General features: G+C 40.5%; 1 protein-coding gene across 3 annotated transcripts in view; it reads right to left on the reverse strand.

Moving 5' to 3' along the window:
- DYNC1I1 (dynein cytoplasmic 1 intermediate chain 1) overlaps positions 1 to 23,584 on the reverse strand; it is a 378,042-nt gene that overhangs the window by 112,423 nt on the left and 242,035 nt on the right. For all 3 annotated transcript variants that reach the window (XM_006178522.3, XM_032483976.1, XM_032483975.1), the window contains 4 exons: positions 16,366 to 16,455; positions 9,970 to 10,132; positions 7,679 to 7,778; positions 215 to 340 (listed from right to left, as the gene is read on the reverse strand). In XM_006178522.3, the coding sequence (XP_006178584.1) occupies positions 215 to 340; positions 7,679 to 7,778; positions 9,970 to 10,132; positions 16,366 to 16,455 (479 nt within the window). The remainder of the gene's footprint in view (positions 1 to 214; positions 341 to 7,678; positions 7,779 to 9,969; positions 10,133 to 16,365; positions 16,456 to 23,584) is intronic.

Consider the following 23,584-nt stretch of genomic DNA (forward strand, 5'->3'; position numbering starts at 1 on the left):
AATGACACACAGTCCCCAACCAGGCTTCCTAACTGTTTGGAGAGGGTTGCCACTTTCCCAAAACATTAGGTTACTGTGGGGGAATTTTCCAAAATTGTCAACAATTCCATTTTTAAACCCAGTTCTTCCTCTCCACATAAGAGATGCAAGGCAGCATGAACTATATTCGGTCTAGTAGGAGATGTTGAGTTATTTTTACAATGCTGACTCCTACCTGACAGTGGAAGACGTATTCTGGTGTGGTTTTCTTAAACTTCATGTTCCAAACCAAGGCCACTCCATCTGGCTCGTGGGGGGCATCTTCATTGTTGTTGTAGGAGGCGACCATCAGCTCGGGGTACTGAATGGAAGAGGTCACAAGGACGGATTACGTCAAGATGATAACACAAAATAAATCATTCTTATTCCTACAGGCACAAGCTACATTACATACTTTAAATGGCATTTTCTTCTGAAGCTGTGGCATACTTAATACCAACTTCATGCCTCAACCCACTGCAGTCTGGCTTTTATCTTCAACATTCCACATGTGCTTGCCATAGTCACCAATGACTACCAAACTGCCCACACTGCTGGACCTCTCTGTATTGTCTGACATTTGGGTTACTTACTCCTTTCTCCTGTGTTGGCTTCCATTACAACCTTCTCTCCTGATTTTCTCCCTAACCAGTCTTTTTAGTCTCTACAGTTTCTCTTTCTATTACCTATATTCCAAGGGGGGCTGTGTTCTGCCCTCTTTATGTCTCTGTCTACACATTCTCCCTGGGTGATCACATCAATAAATATAACTTTACTAAGCACTAATATACTGACAACGTTCAAATCTTTCTCTCTAGGCTTGATCTCTCTCAGAGGTACAGATTTTACAGCTTACTGCTTGCTGGGTATTTCTCAAGGCTGTCCATAGACACATCTGATGAGATGCATAGAAAAATGAGTTTATTGCCTTCTACAGAAACCTACTGCTCTTCCAACATTCACCTTGTGAATGCCTTGCACTAACATTACCTAGCTTTCCAGACCAGACACTGCACATTCATTTCTACTCCTCCTTCTTTCTCACCCCTATATACTGTGTTTCACTACTTCCTCAACACCTTTCAAATGCATGTTTTCTTTCTATCTTTAAGGTCAGAGCCTCCTAAATGAATTTCTTGTCTGAGTGAAGACAAGAGCTTTTTAAGCTGCTTCCTGCTCCCAGGCTTGCCAGGCCCTACCTTCACCTACTCCACTCTCCATCCTTTGTTAATATGACTTTACCAAATACACACTTGGCTAAGTCACTCCTCTGCTTAAAATACTTTAATGGTTCATCATTACTTTCCAGATAAAATCCAAGTCACATTAGATCCTTCATGATCTGTTATTTTCTACCTCCTCTGCTTAATCTCCTATAACCTGCCCTCTCTCCTCCCAAACCCACCTTATGACCTAGCCTCACTGGTCCAGTTCTGAGGTTCACAGGTACAGCCTCTGTACCTATGATTCTGATACTTATTCTCATTGGAATGCCTGTTCTGTGTTGGTTATATCGTTAACTCATTCGTTAAGACTCAGCGCAGGTATCAGGTCCTCCAGATAATCCTAACTGATCACCCGCCACCCCTCCTTGCCTCTCTTCATCTCCCCTAGCATTATGTGTGTGCCCATTAAAGCACCTGTCAAATTGTATTATGGTTTTTCCCAGTCTATGTCCATTACTAGACTGTAAGCTCTCTGAGTGCAGGGACCTGTTTTTACTAACCTCTGAATCCAAGGTCTAGTAAGTCCTAGCACATGATAAACTTGTGCCAAAATCTGTTGAATTACAGATGCTCTTTTTTATTTTAGTAACACTGTGCTCAGTGGAAAGACCTTATCTTCAGTCCTCTGTTGTCAAATAATGCCAGCAATTAAAGACTCAAAGAAACACAACTAGTAAAATAACAAAGAGGACTCTACAGCAAGGAGAAATATATGCTCACCACACACAAACTCTATGCTGAGTGTTATTAAATAAACTGAGGCTGATTCTTATGGCAGGTATTTATGAATTAGAGTACCTTTCATGGAAATGCCATCCCTATATGGGGTTCCCAGAAGGCAGCCCCATTCAAAACAGCATCAGGATTATACCAGATCATATCACTCTTTGCTCATAGGCAACCTAATTTTTTCCTTCTTTTTCACTACACTGCATATATTTAACATAAGACTGTCCTTATAAATTCAAACATCAATTTTTTTTCTTATCAAAAATAATTAAACCTAAGTCTTCTATGTGGCTTTATTCACTCTTTGAACTCCCTCAACTTGAGAAAGCTGCAGAGTTACAACTTGCTAGTTGGTGCAGAGGAAGGAGAAGCCTACAAAAATACACATGTATGTGGCCAGCAGGGGAAGCAATCATTCTTTATTAGAAAACACTCCTCAGTGGATGCATCAAAGGCCTTTTTAATAGGTCTTTGATTCAAAGCCCATTCAAAGAAACTAACATCCAGATAAACACAGAAGACTCCAGACTGCCCATCTGAAGTTTAACCATGTCCCATGTGAGAAGGCAACTCTGTAAACATCAGCACCACTACCATAGTGCCCAATGGGCAGTCAGATGTGTCTAGAGTAACATCCCACAGCTTCACATATGGGTCTCATTGCTGGCTCCCACTTGCAATTTTCTTAATTTTTTTAAAAATTACTGAATTGAAAACTCCTTTAGAAAACAAGGAGAGTTTTAGTAAATTACCAGTGAAACGCTTTTGGTGTAAGTTCTATACCGGGGCTCATAAGGCCTAAAGATATTGATTAAATAACTCTTATCTCATGAAAGTTTTTATGATTTCAAAATCTCCTCTAGTTATGTGTGTCTAAACATGACTAGTCATATTTTCTTATTTTCCAATAAAACGCAACACATCTCCAAACAATTATTTGTTACAAACCTTAAAAGTTAAAATTACAAACCCTGTATGTTAAAATCATTATTTTTAAGGGAATATGAACCATTGGGAAGTCTGGATTACTCAAGGGGCTGAATTATCTAATATTTAACCTTGGAAATTTTACCTGGGCATCACCAGATCTGCTCTCAACTGTTCGTTCTTATAAAGAAATAAAATCATGTATTTATTGGAGAGAAAGGAACTAACATGTTTTAAGTGCCCATTATGTGCCAGACACTGAGCTGGATGAGATATTAACTCATTCGGTCCTTGCAATTCTCTAAAATAAGCAACAGTTTTCCCATTTTCACAGATGAAGAAGCCAAGGGTCGCTGGGTAAGGAACTTGTTCCAAGTTATATTGCTAATAAATGATAAAGTGAGACCCTGCTTGAAGTCTGTTTGGTTTCAAAGGCCACGTCCCTTGCGGCGCACAGTGGCATGCGTCGAAGTGGCCCCTTATGCATACCATGTATGCGCTGGTACTGGGTAAAATGAGGGACAAGAATATCAACGGTAACACACTTTGCTTCCTAGGAACTCATCATTAAGTAGCGGGAGGTAAGATACAGGCATGAGCAACTACCACACAAATATAAAAGCAGAACATGGTATGTGCTAAGGTGGAGATATAAAAGAAGTGCCGGAAAAGCACAGAGGAGAAAATAACCATTTTAGTTGGAATGGGGTGTGGCAGGGAGACATACTGGAAAGGACTTGAGAAGAAATGAGACTTGACTGGGCCCTGTCAGATGGGCAGGCTATCAGGGGAGAAGAGGGAGCAGAGTATAGACAAGGGTACAAATACTGATGCAGGTGATGTCTCTCGGGTATCAGCTTGGTTCACAGTGATTCTCCCAATCTCTGGCAATTACCTCAATACACAGGTGTATAACTGCCCAGGGATAATTAATTCATTGCAGGGTTGATATGTGACCCAGCTGAGCCAATCACATTCTCGAACCTGGCTGCCATAAATTCTGAACTGAGGACACAGAAGCCATGGGCTGGCACGTGAGTCAGGTTATGGTGGCGTCCTATTGGTGAAGCCTCTCAAGATTTATACACCTGAGTCCCAGTTCTTCATCTTTTCCATGGGTTCCCTGGGTATCCTAGTGGCTCTCAAGTAAATTCCCTTTTTGCCTCAGGTAGCCAGAAGTAAAGTTTTCTTAATGTATGCAGTGGAGAACAGGTTCAGAACACAGGTTCACCTGGTTGGGAGGCAGGTTATGTGAAGAGATTAAAAAGAAGAAAGGGCTGGAGATGCCTCAGGGCATCCTCACAGAAGTCACTGAGGGCAGACTAGTGATTTTAGACCTTACTCTAGGGACGGCAGGCATCACATGACCGCTAACACCATTGCTACTACTACGTACACTACTGTGTCACATTTGTTGACTTTTCATGTACTAGACACTTTTAAAATTCTAAGTATTTCAAATACATTAAATTACTTAATATTCACAATAAGCATGTGAGCTAGGTATGATTATCATTTTATGAATGAGGAAACTTGAGCCAAGAGAAGTCAGGCCAACTTGCCCAAGGTGACATTGAGAACATGTAAGTAATCTCTACAAATATGCAACTGGAAAAAGTACTTAAAATGACCCAACAGTGTAGAGAATTGAGGTAGGGAGACGAGTTAGGGAGCTATTTCCTAACATAAGCAAGACGCAGAGGACATGACATAAAGTCAGTGTCAAATCCATATATAAGTGGATTTGAATTGGTGATAGTGGGAGTCTCTTTGCTACTATAAATTTGATTGGGTTTGACAATTAAATGACCTGTCAAAGATTACTTGGGTTTGTACCTTGGATGATGCCAAGGTTAGGGGATGCAATTTACATGTGAGAAGAATATACATGGTGGGAGTAAGATCATAAGTCTGGTTTTATACACATCTGCCAAACCTATCATGTGGTATATAGACAGTATCATTGACCCCCTGTGCTAAACAATCCTCAATGAACGGCAAAGTTGACATAATTCCCCAAGTGCCCAAATGTCTTCCAGGGAATAATGTTTGGTGGATATTGTGCAAATATTGCAAAGTTAAAGTGTTCTTGCTTAAGAAGCCCAGGAGAGCAAAGCAAAGTGATGGAAAAACCTTATAGTTTCTTCCTTTTTTCCCCTCTCTGTTCATTCTGTTCCACTCAAGAAATCATCCCAGGCAGAGATGCCTCGACTAGACTCCCAAACGATGCCGCTATCCTTTACTTCTTTCTTCATGTCGTTGGATTGCATCTAGATTTACCCCAAAAGTCTCTTCATCTCACAAGCAGGTAAACCTGGTCATTTGAATCCCAAAAAATGATTATGCTGTAGGAGCTGAGGGTTCCAATTCCTTTTTCTTACGGTCCACATAAAACACATTTTTCAGAATTGCAAACCCCTTCCCCACAGTGTAGATGCGCAGATTACATAAAAATGGGGAAAAATAAATGTGGTCTCTCCAGAGCAGAGTTTCCCCCCTTGCCAATTTCACTTTCTGCAACAAAAACAATACACAGGATCCTGTGTGGAAGCAAACCCATTCATGGGCAGTAGGGCCCACCACACGCTGAGGCCAGGCAGGGACCAGCCCCGCTGATGCTGGCCCCGCTGCCTCCTAAGGGAGGGTTATCAGCCGACCCGGGAACTCAGTAAAAGCTGCCTTTGAGGAATGTGTCAGATAAGGTTCCTGTGTCACTTCCAGACTCTGAACAAGTGAACAAGCCAAGCTAAGTGTTTCCTCAGCCTTGATCTGATTTCTGTGCACATAGCCCAGCATGCTCACAGACCACCCACACACTGGCGGGAAGCGGCAGGGTAAACCCTGCTTGCGTTAGCCTCCGCACCACCATGCACTGCGTGCTCTCTTGTTTGGATATAAAAGGAGAGTCAAGAGGAGAGAACACTCGCGCCCACTCTGTGGCTGTTGACAGTCTGGTTGCCGGGGGTTACACCCCTCTTCGGTACGCCTGTTCTCCCGAGGACTAAACGGGGCTCTTCACATCATCTGCTTTACTGCTCTGCCTAGAACACTCTCCTCTCCCCTCCATTTTTCTTAATCCCAGTCTTCTAAGAAGCCCTGTCCCACCAGAAGCAGATCCCAACCGCCACTGAATGCTGAAAGCACTTGCCGTCTGCCCCATGTCATTCAGCACTTAGAACCTCTCTCGGTTCGGATTCATAAGCCCTTTGGGGAGACCCTGGCGAAGAGTGTATGCCTTGAAGTGCTAGAAGACTTAGGTTTAAAATCCCTGCTCTACCGCATCCTAGCTGAGTCATTTTTAGTAAGTTACGTAGCTTCTCTGAGCCTCAGTGTCTTCAGCTACAAAATGAAAACATTAACAGTGACCGCCTCACTTGATGTTATTCAGGATGAAAGAAGATACTGTCTTCAGAGCAGCTGGCACAGGTTTTAGCGTATACAAAGCACAAATAAAAGCTAGCCATGATTATTCTTCTCAATAAAAGCATGGACTACACGACAGCGGAAACTATGCTGTGCATAAATGCCCAGACTAATCATTCTTACTTCCCTCATTGCTATTATGTCATTGTCACTGCAGGAGGGAGCACAGCACGGTCATCAAGGACATGGGCTCAGGAGTCAGACCACCTGAGTTCAAATTCTGTCCTCACCACAGTTAGGCTGTGTGCCTTCATGCACGTTATTTAACTGCTGAGTGCTGGGTAAATTGTACACTAGTTGAGTTAGTCATTCAGTAAACTGGCTTTTGGTAAATTTGCCTGCTTTCACTCTGAAAGCTACACTAGGGAGTTTCGACTTTTTTCTTACAGGCAATGCAGAGTTTTAATACAGGGAGTGAAATGATCGGATTTACATTTTTGAAAGATCATTTGGCTATAGATGTCCAGAGGCAATATTATAGGTGAACGAGTGTGGACTTAGAAAGACCATTAGTTGGTAAGCAATACTACAGGTATAAGATGATGAATATGTGAGAGGAGAAATGGACAGTCTGGGTGAAGACTGGGTCTGGGAGATAAGGAGAAGAAGGTGCTAATATTAATAGTGAAAGTTTTGCCTTAGGCCCTTGGCTAGGTTGTGATAGAGTTAACATGGAAAGTAGGAGGAAAGGATTTCAGCTTTAGGGAAATAATGAGTTAGTGATTAGTTTGAGACTCTAAGGGACACCTAATGGATCCATCTGGCGTGTAAAGTAGAATTCAGGAGGGAGGTTGGGTGGGGACAGAAACAGGCTGCCCACATGCTGGGGGTACTCCACAGCAGTGGAAGAGATGGCCCTCAGCAAGCACGTCGAGAAGGGTAGAGGCTGAGGACATGACTACAGGGACCACAAGGGCAGAAGAAGAAGAAGAAGTCTTGGAGGAATTTGAGAACTAGAAGGTAGTACAGTTGTAGAACTCAATGGAAGGGTAACGTTTTTAGAGGTATGGTGAAGTCACTAAGCTAGATGGCAAAGAGGGGTCAGAGCAGATGAAGGCTTAAAAATATCCACAGGATTTGACAAATAGGACATCACTGGTGACTTTAGTGAGAGCAATTTCATGCACAAAATGGCCTGGCTCTTTGTCTGGGACCCAGCACGTAGTAAGCACTCAATGTAGATGAATAATAGAGGGTAAGATTTAAACTGAAACTTCAGCAAAATGAGAAAGCAAACCAACAGGCATAGACATTAGGGAACATATCCAGAGTAGTAGAGCAATTCTCTCTCTCTTTTTTAAACAAATGCCATGAGAACACAGTCAAGTCTGTCCCATCCCAGCAACAATTCTTACCTGGAGAGACCAGTCCATACAAGTGACTACTCGATGCTTGGACCAGTGCTCATCATAGAACTGACGACTGAAAGACAGGTTGGCTCCAGCCTGGACATCCCTAGGAGGGTTTAAACATCAAAGAAAAAAACGATGCTTCAAAATAAGGTTTTATCTCTACTGCTTATATTGAAAGAACGAAATGGCAAGAGCATGGCACACAATACTCTCTGAAGCCAAAGCATCGATTTAGATAGCAAACTCTGATTATAGAAAGACTAAAGATGGTCTCCTTTATGCAAAACTCCCTCTAACCCTGGCCCAGAAAGTTTCCACATGTTGTTCCAAGCCTGGTATGAAATGTCAAATTTGTTTCAGATTCCCATCTTGACCAGTTCTAAAGCATTCTCCTCCCTCCATAAGCTCTGCCTTGAAGCAGAGTTTACAAGAAATCTCCCAGCTATCAAGGGAGCACAGCACACTGGGAGTTTCTTTGATATAAATACAACCTTATCTGACCTTAGACCAGAGATGAACGCATGTTTCTATTTACCTGTCATTTCTGATTGACTAGCAGTGGTTGCGTCTTTGCTCAATAGCATGTGAAAAGTTCTACCCTGAGACCAGCCTGCTAAGGTGTGGGGGATTCACCAAGAGTCTTAGACACTTAACACAGGCCAAAAGAGCATCTGAGTGGAGGAGGACTATACTTCGGCCAGTGTTTACTTGGCTGATATTCGACTGGCCACAAAACCTCCTCTGAAGAACCCTGCACTGGTCGTGAATTTGCTCCACAAGACTGAGTGTTTAAATTGAGTAATGTTTGTTCTATGACAGGAGGTATTCAATCTGCATGAAAAGCTGCCTATACTGCTTGGGCTTCAGGAATTCCTCCACACTCTCCTTTTTTCTGCTTATTTGCTTCATTCCATTGCCTGGCACCCTGCCTCACTTGTCCTAGACAGCTCTTGTTCAGACTGGATGACCTGACTTCAAACAATTTACTTGGGCTCCAATAAGCTGATTTCTTTCTTTCCTTCTTTCCTTCCTCCCTTTCTCTTGTTCTTTCTCTTCCTTCCTTCCTTCCTTTCTTCCTTCCTTCTTTCCTTCCTTCCTTCCTTTCTTCCTTCCTTCTTTCTTTCCTTCCTTCCTCTTTCTTCCCTCCTTTCTCTTTTCCTTCCTTCCTTCCTTCTTTCCTTCCTTCCCTCCCTCCTCCTTCAAACCCTTCCTCAGCTCCACCACTGCAAACTCAGGCAAGAGGTACATGTGCCTAAGTACTTGCCAGGAACCCAGAATAACACTGGGCCAGGTACCTAGAGGGAAAAAGGACTCAGGAAATTAACTGAGCCATAGAGTAATAGCTTTTAAAAGAACACAAACATCTTATAACAAGTATATTCAAAATATTGTTCTCACTTTGATGCCATCTAACGATGCTGTCAATTGTTCAGAACACTTTCAGAACTCCCTTTTGAAACTGTTTTAGGAGCCTCTGTTACAGTGCTTTGAGCATTCTCAATGATGATACGTTGTCCTTTGACAATGCATTTGAATTTTAACAGTAGTAAAATGTCAGGTCTGATGAAAAAGGCACGTGTTCTCATATTTTCATATTGTTTTTGGCAGAAAGAAATCAGTAGCTGAAAACCAGCTATATCTACCTCTTACAGAGCTTATGAAGTGCCTCCTGTTATCCCCATGAAGATGGCTGAAAGCCGCTGCCTTATACAGCGCATATGATACCGTCACTGAGAAAGTCATTTGGGGCCTTTTACTTTTATTGGTTGTTGTTTTTTTTTAATCTGTAAATATATCCCTGCACATGTGTTTCCTAAGAGGGATATACACATAATCTTACAGTATCAAAAGAGGAAAAAGTTTCCAGTCTCTGTCTGCTGTCTCCCACATCAGTTAAGTTCTCCCACATCTCATGTTTATTGTCTTCTGCTTCCTGTTTGCTTACACATCAGAAATAGATCTACTGGATATAACATAAATCTCCTTTTGCTGCTTATAAGAATGTTTTCTCAGAGGACAATGTACATGACTCTGCCAGTCTCTATCACCTGGACTGTTCCCCAGATAACAAGTTCAAAAGCATTTCACGGAAGCACATGATAATTACAGGGAAACTCTAAGCCCGAATTCATAACCAAAGCCCTTAGTCAAAGCTGTTCAGCAAGATCAGCTCTGGAATTTCATCCTCCTCTGATTTGTTAGGCTTGGGACTTGCCTAGTCAATACATAAATGAATTTAGAATCAACAGACAACTTATCACAGTATTTTAAAAAAATACACACAAGAAACTAACCCGTCCTTTTCCTCTAACTCTCGGCCGCTGTAGTCAAAGAAGATACCAGAGTCTTCTGCCAGCGCTCTTTCAATTACCCGTACTGTGCGATCAAAAAAGATGAGAAATTCCTCTGAATGAAGGATCTGCTGTTTTTCTTCCTCTGTCAGCTCCCTGGGAGGTGCTTTTTATATACAAGAGATTGTTAGGAAAGGGAAAAAAGAAAAAGGACAATTAGAACATTTCAAGAGGAATCCAACCGTTGAGAGAGACTGCTTATCAAAAGAGTGGTAACACCACCGTGGAATAAGCCACTGTTAATATTCATTCAAAATTATTCTTAAATTCACACCAAAGGTCTTTGCAGATGTCTTCACTGCCAATTTTACAAAACGATTTCGTATCTGGACTAATTACTATTTTGAAGAGTTGAAAAAGATTACAAATGAAAATAGATTGGTGTGTTTTAACAATCAGTTCTGAATGTTATTTTCTTTAGAACTAAAGTTGAAAAACAGTTCAAACAGTATATAATAGAGAAATCTATAAAACTATGTATATTAGGTTGTAAAGCTATTATAAAGCTGTACCTACTAAATAATTAAAAGCTCTCTATAATAGGATCCAGATAGCACTTTTCCTCTTTCTACTAGATAAATTCATTTTATTTTAGCCAGTTAGTTTTTAAGGCTGATTAACTTACACAGATTCCCCTCAAAAACTGAAACATGTCCTTCTAAACCTGCCTTCTCCCAAGATATCTTCTGCTTTTAAACAAATGGAACAAATAAATGATTCTATGAGACACCTCACAATTGTTTTTATGCCTTCTTTTTCTAGCATGATTAATGTTATAAAAATAAATGTGAAGATACAAAGTGAGGCAGAGAGATTAAGTAAGTAGCAGTAGGTCATAGTGTCTGAAAGTCAGCTCACCTCAGAGTCACAATTAAGTTACACAAACTGTTCCTTCAGTAGCAGGGTTTACATGAAACTATAGAGAAAGGATTAGGAACTCCCCCAGAGTGAGAAACCCCTAAGGGCAGAAACTGTCAGCTGAAACTTTGTGGCTCTTCAGGAACCCCAGCTCAACTCCTGAGCAGAGAGACGTCTATAAACGTTTGATTGATTACTCTTTTAGTAGGAGCAGAAGCTCCTGAAGTTTAAGCTACAGGAGGAGGGTTGCGCATTTAAAACCACAGGGCTCCCTGGTGGAATCACTCACCCACATGGTGTCCCAAACACTTCCATGACCATCTCCATAATCAGGACAGATTTCTACCTGGCCACATGGTCACAGAATCATTTCGGTGCAATCACGGGTAGCATGATGTTTTATGGAACTGTTATTTGATTTGATTAATGGTATCTTGAAGCCACTGTCCTGAGAAATCTGAACTGTCAAGAAGCCCTCCTGCAGAGCCACGGCAGTGGATCTCAAGCATTTAATGTTCATAAAATCTCCCCGCTTCCGGCCTCCCCTTTCCTGCCCCACACTACGATGCAGGGCGTCTGGAGGGACTCTTGTACAAATACAAACTTGCATTTGTACAAGAAGCCAGAATGATTATAATGTAGTTGGTTTACACCATTGAGAAATGCTCTGCAGGTAACACTATAACAAAAACATGATTCATCCACTATGGCAGAAGATCTTCTCCAAAAACAGTCCACCCTAGTGTTTTTAGCAGCCCGGAATATAACTAGAAATCCAGCTTTGCTGCTGAAGTCCAGAGCCTGAGAGCAGTCCATCCAAGTGTATCGAGACTCTCCAAGAACCGCCATCAGCATCTGCTGAGCAATGCTGTCCACACACAAGTCTGAGAAATGGTGACGTGGGCAGTGTGTACACCGTAAATAACAAGAACTCTACAAAACCAACCTGGAATCCAAGAGTCACTCTGCCATTTGCTAGCTTGAATCCTTTTATCAGTGAAAGCTCTCTAAGCAGCAATGTTATCTATAAAATGAGATAATGCTAGCTAAACTGTAAGTCTGATTTAAGGGTTAAAAACTATACTGGGCAAATATAAGCATTCAGTAATTAGTAATTACGTATACTTCATTAGTCTCCTGTCTACAACGCCCATAAATGAGGCATTTGAATTTTTTCATCCTTATGTAAGTCCAAGAAAACAGTGAAACTACTAAATGTAGCCAGGCAAAGGGGAAACGCTAAGTTCATTTCGCTGTGGTCAGTACTATTATATAAATAAACAAACTTCAGTAAGCAAGGATGCCAAAGGGCGAAAAAGAATGTCTTATTTTAAAAGCTTCATCCAGCTTTAGTCACTGCTAATGGGTGACTTGAGACACACTTGAAATTAAGCAGAGAAACAGGAATTTTTTTCCCTTTATCCTTTTTTTATGATATTAAAAAATTATCTATTCTATTCTCTGTTTATCTTTTTGAGCTGCATCAATTTCACCTGTGTCTTTCCTTACAGGTCCATTACCTGGAATAAAAAATAGTATGTGTGTAATTTTCTGTAATTTTTTTTCTTCCCTGTAGTTCATTGTCAGTTTGATCTCAGCTTTCAAGACTGTAACTTCTCCTCTAAGAGAAACATAAATGGCTGATCAAAGCGTATTTGCAGAGGCCAAGTTCAAGTAAGTGAAGCAGTAGCCTCTCCAGATATTATGTTTGACAATACAATATTTGGGCTTGAAATTAAATTGCTACTGAAGCAAAACAAAGGCCATATTTTATATTAAGCTTTGATGTCTAACAGGGATCAAATGACATGATTTGTTAGCACAAAATAATAAGATGCATGTGCAGACAAGTACTTTTTCTAAGTCATAAACAACATTCAACTTAGGAGTTAAAAAGAGCCATGGTTATTTTGGATAAAAAACCCAAACCTCCCATATTTAAAAATCCTTAAATTGATGTGTTGTTACAATGTAATGAAAACATAACGGACTATCCAGGAACAACCACCAAAATTGGGATTCAAAGATTAAAACCTCTCCAGACATTACATTTCATGAAAGAAAACTAGATGATTAACAGAATCCACAAAACTCAAAATACAAGCATAAACTATTAGAATCAGAACTGTATTACTCCAGGACACAACCCAAATTCTCCCTGAAATCTCTGTTTCTTCAGCCTTTCCCTATCCCTGGAACCCAATGAATTATTTTCAACATGTTCACTGTATAAAAATGTAGGAATTAATTTAATAGCAAAAGGCATACCAGAGCAAAACAAGGGCAACGATCATGTTTGATTTTTCTTAAGAGTCACAAGCAGGAAGTGCTAGTAAGCAGGTTTGTTGGTGTTTTCACAACATGGAGTAGTTCTGCTAGGAGCTAACAGTATTTTATGCATTTAAGGTGACCTTTTTTAAAGAATAAAGATTCTTTGTGAAAAGTAGAACACATGGATATAACTTACATACGATACAAATTACAAGGCAATTTTCAAACTTACCAAAATGTACCTGAACAGTCATATTTAGCTTGAATAACAAGTATGAAAACAATGTACTGGAGTCATGAAATTCCAAGTTTAGAAAACCGCCTAATTCTATGAATTCGTGGCCTGCAAAATTAAAATCTAGTGTGAATTTTATAGGGTCTACTTTTTTTTCTTTTTGTTACAGAAATGTTCATTTCTCTTGGTTTTGCATATGGAAATACCTTTTTTATGTGTTACTCATGTTGATTCTATCCTATGCTATGCTTTCTTGAATTTTCTTATTGATCTGAATGCATACTTTTTCAATTTCTTTTTTATTTACTCTATTTACTATATACTGTATCTTTTGATTTAGAGAGTCCCTGGAATTTTTCTCTCTGTAAAAATATAAAATTGGTAGTTAAATTCCTAATTTATATTAAGTAGTTTACAATCTCATTTTTAGGTCAAAAGTAAGTTTAAAAATATCCACTTCAGAAATGTCTTGTCTTGTTTCAATGAAGCTTTAAATTTCCATATAAAAAATTACATCTTTTAAATATTTTTTAAGAATATATCTAAAAAATAAAAAAAAAAATTAAAAGTAAACCCACATAACCTAAATGTTAAAATAGATTAAATAGGCACAGTGGCTCTTATGGAATTTTACAATGAAATCAGTTCATAAACAAGAGAAAACCAAACCAAACTAACAAAGAATGATGTCTTTCTCTGAAGTTAATGTGAGGCTTATGAGTTAATGTGCATTTATGATTCTGTTGTTTTAAATCTCTAAACATGAAGATACCAGGACAGTCACATACAGAAATTCCCTAAAATTTGATTAAAAGCTAAAATGTACCTGCTGTTTTTCTCTACACTGTTGCAGAAAAAAGTGAGAACAGTAATAAATCGAACCCGTATTTCTTTACTGTTTAATGCGTTTTGATGTCAGATGGGCAAAAATGTCAAAAGCGAGTGAGCACTGATTTTTTTTTTCCCATTTCTCCTTCACTACTTTTTTTTTTTAACTCCAAAAAAGGCCCGATTCCTCAAAAATGTGTCCCCTGGTTTGAAACTGTGTATGTCAAGTTTCAGCCTAGTACAAATGTTTATGGCTAAGTAATAAATCCTTGAAACTCAGGGTTCACATGGAAGTGCTGACACAGCCCGGACTACCACGCAGCCGTGTGAATGGTGCCACAATTGTATCTGCTAGAGATTCTTTAAAAAGTTTGCAAAATACTGTCTTGCTTAAAAAAAAATGCCAGAGAGAGTATGATGCCAACATAAACATGCTTTTAACCCATTATGTGCTAATTTGCAGAAAAGCCATTAATAGAGACTAAGGCACACAGCGCGGCAGCAACAGGAAATGTACTTTCAAACTTCTTTTGGACTTTTAACAGGACTTTAATCAATTCCATGAAGCATGAGTAACAGTTACAACTAGAGGGTGTTTCTGCTCAGAACTTAAGACAGAGGTTACAATGCTTTGCCAGAGAAGACAATTTGCAGATTTGGGTTGGACGTGGGAGGGAATCCGAGGCAAGACACACAAAATATACCCTGGTTCTTTATCACCCAGTACATCTTAAGGATCATTTACCAAAAAAAAGAGGGTATTTTAGTAAATCCTGACTTATTTCGTCTCTTGCTATACCTATGTTAATAATATTCTATTCACTAGCTTAAAAGAAAAATGTTTCTAGCAGAAGTTTAAATGTGAAATCTCTTCAAATACTTCTAGAGTCTCAGAAAAAGTAACTCTTTTGCCCTCTGTGGATGCCACTGTTAAAGATGTTGAATCTACCTGCCACCTGCCTCAGTGGTACCCTAAACTTGGCAGTAATCAACCTCCCTCAATGCCCGCAGAGGCGGAAGTGAGCCCATATGACCAGCGCGTCCCCATTCCTACAAAGTCCCCACAGACAACCATGTGCTGTGCACTGTGCCAGAGCCACAGGCAAATTTAAAATTTAAAAATCAAATGAGCTTCTAGTTGAAGTTATGTTGATCTGTACTTGGGACACTAGGAAGGAAGTATGGAAAGATCTTTTTAGTCCACACTTAGTTCTCACGGACACTCCATTTTTCAGTAAGAAGGACAATTTCAAAATTCTCTTTTGTTCCATAGGCTGAAAATCTCAAAGGGATACAAAGTGAGATTTTTAGTGAAACATCACCCATAATATTTCTTGTCTTTCCCTTTCTTTTCTTTTTTTGTTCTTGCTTTCTTGTTTTTTGAAGTCAGTGCTATTACAGGAGGAGGGCATACAGGCTTTGGCGACAACTCCAAATCCTGGCTCGTGTACTTACACATTATGTATCCATGGGTATGTCTTTAAGCCCCTCTTTTCCTAGTTTTCTATCTATAAAGTAGGGAAAATAATAGTATCTGCTTCAAAAGGAAGTTGTGAAGGGCAGATCATATCTCTGGAGTGTTAAGGAGAAAGTCAAGTCCATAGTAAGGCCTAGATAAATGTGAGTCTTTGTTATCATTGGAACGTGTAAAGGGGGCTCCTTCTGATATGGGCAGAGCTGTGGAGGAAAACATCTAACAGTGTAGTTAATACTGATGATCACTGTTAACACTTCTCTGTAGATCACATGCATAAACTCCAGAAATACTGACAAAATAATTCTATCTGCTCCTTTCCTTTACTCTTATCACTGGGAATATACGATGGAGTGAACTACATAATGTGACAATTGATAACAAGTGTCTTGTTTTATTGCTATTTAGTAATAGCCTTACTGCAATCGTGACTAGACTTGTTGATGGAATTGCAGATGGTTTGTATTTTTTTTGGCTTCTGTCAGTCAAAAATATAAAGGGCTCTTGCTTTGGAGATTACAGTTTACGTTGCTAAATGTAATATATTGAATAATCCCAGAAAACCTTCTACACAGGAAGTATACATTTAATTTTTACTTACCTCTATCATCCCTTATATTGGTTTAAAAAAAACACAATAAAATCATGACCCAATTCATTTCCCACACCATACCTTCCTTCACCTCCTGTTTTATGTCTTGATTTTCCAGTTCTGAATCTGGGCCCACTTTAGGTTCCACCATTTCCTCATCTTCCTCATCGTCTAGAAAAAAGAAAGAGAAAAATGCATTATTTCCTTTCCTACGAATCAAAGTCTCTGGCTGATGGTGGGAGGTAGGGGCAAAGGGTCAAGTTCCAATCATTTAGGGCAACTTCTAAGTCAATTGGTCCACAATGAATGCCCAAAAGATATATGTTCATGAATGTATGAATACATTATCTCCAAAGAGGCCTGTTTGAAAATCTCCCCAAGCTGCTGAGAAAGCCGCCCTGTGTCGGCACCTGCTACATCCACCCCCAGGCCCTCACCACATGGGATGTCTTGGAATTGCCTCTGTGACCTCTGAAGCTTCTTCGGAGATGGGCCAGGAACCAATCTTAAAATGTTTCCACCTGGGGCACATTCTCCACAGGGGACACCTGCTGTACAGACGACTCATTTCCAATTTCATTCTCACCAAATTAATTTGGTTTTGACCTGTAGGAAAGGGTTAAATACAGGTCTGACCCCAGGTCAAATGTCACTGGCAAGTAAACAACCAGGGATAGGGCCCCAAAGTCAGCGCCATGGGCCTGGAGAGAGCAACCAGCCTAAAATAGCGTTTATACATTCAGAACAGTTCGTGCGTGAATGTGAATTTAATGAGCACCAACAAATGGACCCAGCCGGCCACCACTGCCAGATGTTACAGTGCCCTTCCTGCCCTATGCAAACGTGCATCCACTCTCTCCTCCCATCCTGCCTTTCTTGGAGGTCCCCTTTCATTACAGAGTGCTTGAAATCATCAGTCGCAGTACAGAGGATGAAGGGGCAAGACAAGATGTTGCGAGAAAATCCAACTTACAGAGACAAAACAATGTAAAAAATTAAAACTTGCTTTCATGGTTTTTAAATCTATTACCTTCACTCTTAAGTATTATATTCACTTTAGGTTATGGACTTCATCGGTACAAATGGAGTTGAAGAGAAATGACTTCACTTCCTCCATCCCCATCATTCACTCATATATTCATTCATTCAACAAATACTTATAGACCTTCTATAAGATCCAAAGTTCTACAGAGAGTTTTATTCCCATCACAATAAATCCTGAGATTTTTATCAACTCAAAACTTCAGCTTAGGCACTTGGAGAATGCATTATAAATACACACTGAAATGCCCAAATATATATCTATAGCCTGAAAAGCAACCCCAATAGTTCTGATTATATTAAGCAAATGATTTGTGGAAGGAATATCAATTTTAAAGATATATATAGTAATGCAATTTAGATACTGAAAATTTTTAATGTGAATTTTCATTGAAATACAATAATCTGTATGCTTCTGCAAGTCAAAAAATGCCAAAGCTTGCCAGTCAACTGCCAGAGACATAGGATAGATTCTTCCTCATAGCCCTCAGAAGGAACCAACCCTGCCATCTCACCTTGATCTCGGAATTCTAGCTTCCAGAACTGTGAGACACTCACCTTCTACTGTTTAAATGGCTCAGTTTATGGTACATTGTTCCGGCAGCCCTAGCAAACTAAGAAAGCCAGCAGCAAGCCCTCCCTTCTGTGATCTTATCATCTGTGAGAAGAGATAAGGAGACACACAATAATGACACCTGGAGCAGTGATGAATGCTGTCCTTGTGTAATCTTATTTATTTATCAGAACTTGGTACTATCACCTAATTTTATAGATGAGGAGATGGTAATTGCCCCCAAAGAAACTCTCAACCACATTGAGCTTTAAGTTCTGTTTGGTTCTGTTTATGTTGGGGTCTATGATCTTTAACCATTATGGGTACCACCTCCCTACCTACAGCTGTCATGAAATAGAAATGCCATGGAGAAAAGCCTGGAGTACAGCAGGTGCGATGCTCAGTTGCAGTGTAAGGAGGGGTTTGTGGAGACTCTCTGAGGTGGACATCTCATGGCCTCCACACAGATGGCTCTTCCAGTTCCAAGAGGTAACTGCTGAGGAGAAGTTAGGTTTCACATCCTTGAGAGCTATACATGGTGGGTTGCTTTATTTACCAAGAATACATATGCTGTATTCAAACTCTGTTCTTACTTACTTTGTGGAATCCACTTCCCTAAGACCTGACGAGCAACATTTAACACAAAGCGTTGCTGTATTTCTTTGGCCAGAAAGATTCATAGATTGGATGGGAGCAGTATTTTCGGGAAAGAAACTGATCTGAGTTCAAGGCTGGAGTCCACTGCTTGCCAGCCTCTGATTTACACAATTCATAGAAACTCTCTGAGGCTCTTTTTGTCATCTGATGAACTGGGGTAACGACCCTTTCTTAAAACACAAATTTATTAAAAGAATAAACAAATAAAATTATTGATGTGAAATTGCTTTTCAAATCACTAAGAGAGTTGCAAATACCCGTATAGAGAAAGCTTCAAACATTGCCTTAGCTTGTATGTCAGCAAATGTTTATTGAGCATTTACTATGTATGGTGCTGGGCACAGGACAGGGAACAAGATAGACAAAAAAAATCTGTGTTCATGGAGCTTCCATGAGTTAGGGAGAGAAACTGCAAACAAATAAATAAACAAAACATACACTATGTCCGCTAAGTGGAACGGGGACCGAGAAAGCTGGGGAAGTGGGATCAGGCATGCTGATAAGGGGAGGAAGAGCTGAAATTTTAAATTGAGTGGTCAGGTCAGGGAGGGTATAGTTCAGTAGCAAAGCATGTGCTTAACATGCATGAGGTCCTGGGTTCAATCCCCAGTACCTCCATTGAAAAATAATAATAAAAAATAAATACATCTAATTACCTCCCTCCTCTCAAAATAGATAGATAGGTAGATAGATAGACAGATAGACAGACAGACAGACAGATAGAGTGGTCAAGAAAGGCCACACTGAGGTTAACAGTTGAGCAAAAACTTCAAGGAATTAAGGAATGAGCCATGTGAAAATCTTATAGAAGTTAAGGCTAATAACAAAGAGATTATTCCATCTCCTTCCATAGGTCAAAGTCTAAATTAATTTATGACCAGTTCCACTGACTATGGTAAACACTTGTGCTTTCATTAGAGCCAACTAGTTTGTACATTCACATTTTTTTGTTCTGAAAATGCAGTCAGTTTCATCAAATGACTTTGAACTAGTCAGCTTTAAATCCTATCACATTCTCACCTTTTGCAGATATAAAGATTTTTGTTTTACAAATTAATTCCTGGAAGAATCAAAAAGCAACAGCCTGAAAGGAAGTGCTGCGTAGAGCTTTTTGGAAATACATCATTCTATGAGGGCTTCACTATAAAAAAGGCTGGGTTTGTGATAGAAGTGTGGTTTATGCATTAAGTAGGTGAGAAAACAGCATGTTATCTAATTCTGTGAATAGAAAATACTTCCCCAGAGAACATGTTTTCAATGAATTTTTTTAAAAAACAAATATTTATTGTATTTATAATATGTGCCAAGTTCCATAATGAGATACTGTGAACAAAAGAGAAACCAATACAAAAAATAGTACCTGCCATTTTAAAGTGGTTACAAACCAGTTAGTTGTAGGCATTAATTGTTAGTGGCCACAGAATTCTTTGTCTATCAGCCTTTTAAAGACATAAAGTAAGCATTTCAGTGGATTTGCTAAGGAAGTAAAACACACGAGACTGGTTTGTTTCTCTGCATACTGATATGTTTGCCTTGCTCAGCAAAGAGAGTATATTTTTCTTCAAGACTCTGGTTTCCTTTCTGGTGCAACTGGAATTACTTCTGTTGAGGACATTTTCAAAACAGTTAAATAAGTTTAAAGAAAAGGATTTATGTAGAACCACTCCAGACTACTGATATATGAGTTGTGCTGCTAGTTCATACCCGGTTACATTTCCTCTGAGATTGGAGGGGGAAAAAATTACCACCCATGTATGGTTTCCTGTACCAGGTACACACGAGAAATTAAACCACTGGCAGAAGTTAATTGCCTGTCAGTCCAAGGGGCTAATTTCAGACAATGGCATCTTTTAGACATTATTTTGTTTAGCACCCAAACTGCAGTCTACAGTTGTTGCCTTCTTTCTCTCTAGCTGGAAAAATGTTTGGTAACCACTGTCCTCTTTCCTTAAGATTTTCTCAGGGTCTAAGTAGGAAAAATTGCATGTTGAGCAGCAATTGCATAGAACATACTTAGCACAAAGCCTGACCCTTTATATGAGCTCCAGAAAGGTTACTTCCCTCAGCCAGTTGGTGGTTCAGAATGAAGCCAATGTTGTCAATTTGAATATGCCAATCTGATTGTTCAGCTGCTCTGATGGCCTCACAAATTTGAGATTTTGGAAGGGGAGTGCAGGGGAACATTCGTCACTGGCAATATAACATCAAAAGCCCTTTCAGTCCGGGGGTATCCCCCTTGCAGTACTGCTGTACTGGTGACATGCTGGACCCTACTTTCTTCTCCTAAAGCCCCGGGAGACGTTTCCCTGCTGCTCTCCATTTTCCAGTGACCAGGACACAGCAGGATCTGGGCAGTCGCACCAAATGCTCCTAATGGGGGCTTTCTCTCTGAAGCCAGGAAGCAAAGTGGAGGGGACAGTCAGGATTAATGTGGGCCAGCCTGCAGTGGTGTCTGACATCCTGGCCAGGTTGCTCCAGAGCTCCACGGCTGGGTTCCCGTGGTCTTGAGCTTTTCCAAGCCCGTTCCTTCTGCCTCCTGTTGATTCTGTGAGCACCAGGCTTTCCTTCCAATAAATCTCACTGGAGGTGGTGTCAGCACCAGATTTCCTTCCAATAAATCCCACTGGACTCTGTGCCTGCTGCCTGCAACCAGAACCCTGAGTGACCCGGGGTGGCCCTCCGTGAAGAAAAGGGACTGTGTTTTATGAGGTCAATGGGTTCTCACTTTCCCTGGGTCTCTGAGGGCCTGCAAAACCCAGGAATAAGAGGGTCTGAGTGTCCCACCCAAGCCCTTGCTGCCCTGCGGCTGGCTTTTCACAAGGGGGCTGTGGCCCCTCCGCCTGCCGCCACATGGAGGACCACTCAGTCCAATCTGTAGCGCGCAGCAGGCGCCCTTTCACTCCACCCTTCTGCCTCCAAAGGGCATCGTGCTTCCTCCCACAGTGGGAAGTAGGACGCAAGTACCATACGACTTCGAATCGAAACAGGCCAACGACTATAAGATGCACCATTACTTTTTGTACCACGAAGAAAAACAATTACTGCTCATTAAACTGTAACGCATTATTGATTCTAATGTGGAAAACTGTGAATGTTGGAACTGATGAAATAATTTTGGGCTTAGAAATGAACAGAACACTAGCTTCCAAAAGGTAAAAGGGATGACAAGAACACAGGGTCAACTCTAAACCAAACTTACCATCGTGCTACTGTTGGTGAACAAACTTAGAGAGATACAAAAGCTTTTTCCTTTGTTTGTTTTCTTTGTATCTTAGGTGTCTTGCTTTCAACTAAGAACAAATGCCCCAGCCACTTTATATAATTCTATGTATGGCTATTTCAGATAGTGATTCTTTTTGTAACGTATTTAAAATTTCCTATAGAAAATCAAAAAGTTAATCTCTCAAAATTTATTTCTGATTTAAAAAATAACTTACTTTAATGAAGACATTCTTTGCAGTTCTGTCTTTGGCCTCAAGTTTTCTCGTATCAAATGCCACTCTGCATAACATGTACACTGTCTTCCATCATCACCTACAAATGGGTATCTCCTGCCAAGGTGTCCTTTCTAGGCTCCAGGTTCTGTGTTGTACATTCCAACCTGAATGTCCCCTAGGCACTTCACATTCGACATGTCCAAAACAGAACTCCCTTCTTTGCTGAGATCTGCTCCTTTGATTGCATTCTCCTTCCTACTAAGGATACTGCCTTTCACCTGGGTTCACAGTTGGCTATCACAGTACCACCTTTAATTCCTCTTTTCCATCAGAGCCTATAAGAAGGCGTCTCTAAGTCTTTTCAACCCCTCCTCCAAAATCCGTCTCAAATCCACCTCTGTCTTTTCTGCACTGCCCTCGTCCAGGCTGGTAGCATCTCTTGACTGAAGTATTACAAGTGCTTTTGGACTGCTCTTCCTACCGCTACCAGCCTTGATCTATATTTCTAGTAGTTCCACTTTTTTATTTAACAAATACATTTATGTATCCTTTCTCCACCAAAAAGTCTTCTATAGCTCCCCATAAATTTCAGTATAAAACCCCTTAACTCCTTCTTGTCTCTTCTAACTGAGTTTGCATCCCAGACAATGCGCAACCACCCACAATCCCAGTAGGTACATGCCCCAAAGGCACTGTACGTCGCTCATGACTTTTTTCTGCCTGTCTTGGTCTTCCCTCCAATGTACGGGGTGGTTATTACTAACCCTTTGTGATACAGCTGCAGAGCTTTAACACTTCCTTTTGAGCAGATTTATTGACCCCTTCCACTGTTCCACCCCACCCTGTATATATCTCTATGATAACACTTTCTAGACCACTTAAAATCAGGTTTGGCATCTATCTCCAAAACCAGATGAAAAGTCCCTCAAAAATCTACGCTTGTTAGTGTCATCGAGGACACTAGCAATATCAAGACCAGTGACTGTTCTGGAAAGGTAGTAGGAGCCACACTGCGTAGGACCTTGAATGACAGAGTTTGGACTTCTTTCTGGAGATCAGTATCCCCCTTTTTACTCAACATACATCTCATTTAATCCATAAATATTTAAAATTTCAGAGGAATTCAAGGCATGGAGGAATTCAAAAGCTAAATACAGCTTTTGAAACCTCACTTAATCTCCCTCCCAGCCAGCCCTTTACGCACATTCTGGTATCTCTAAGAGGCAGCCTGGCTCTCGATGAAAACTGCTGCCATCCAGCCCTGCAGAGAAACTGGAGGCTTTTAAAAATACAAGAGACAAGGTTTGATTTTGTTTAAGAACGTGGAGGCAATATGGGGGCTGGAGGAGAGTGGGAAAGCCTGGAATGAGGGAGACAGTCAGAAGGTAAACTACAGCCACAATCCAAGCGACAGATGATGAGAATTGGGCCTAGGACGGTTCTGTTGCCAGTAGGCGTGATGAATTGGACTGTGAATGCAGACATGTGTTTGCACAGCAGACAGTGAGGGCTCTCGTACAGAACTCACTCAAGTCACCCTACCCTTGGACCAGCTTCGTGTACAGTTTGCCAACTTCTCCAGGAGTCCAAAGAGAGCCACCCTCCCGATACG

Source organism: Camelus ferus, chromosome 7, assembly GCF_009834535.1.
Source record: "Camelus ferus isolate YT-003-E chromosome 7, BCGSAC_Cfer_1.0, whole genome shotgun sequence".
In the NCBI taxonomy this organism is placed as follows: Eukaryota; Metazoa; Chordata; class Mammalia; order Artiodactyla; family Camelidae; genus Camelus; species Camelus ferus.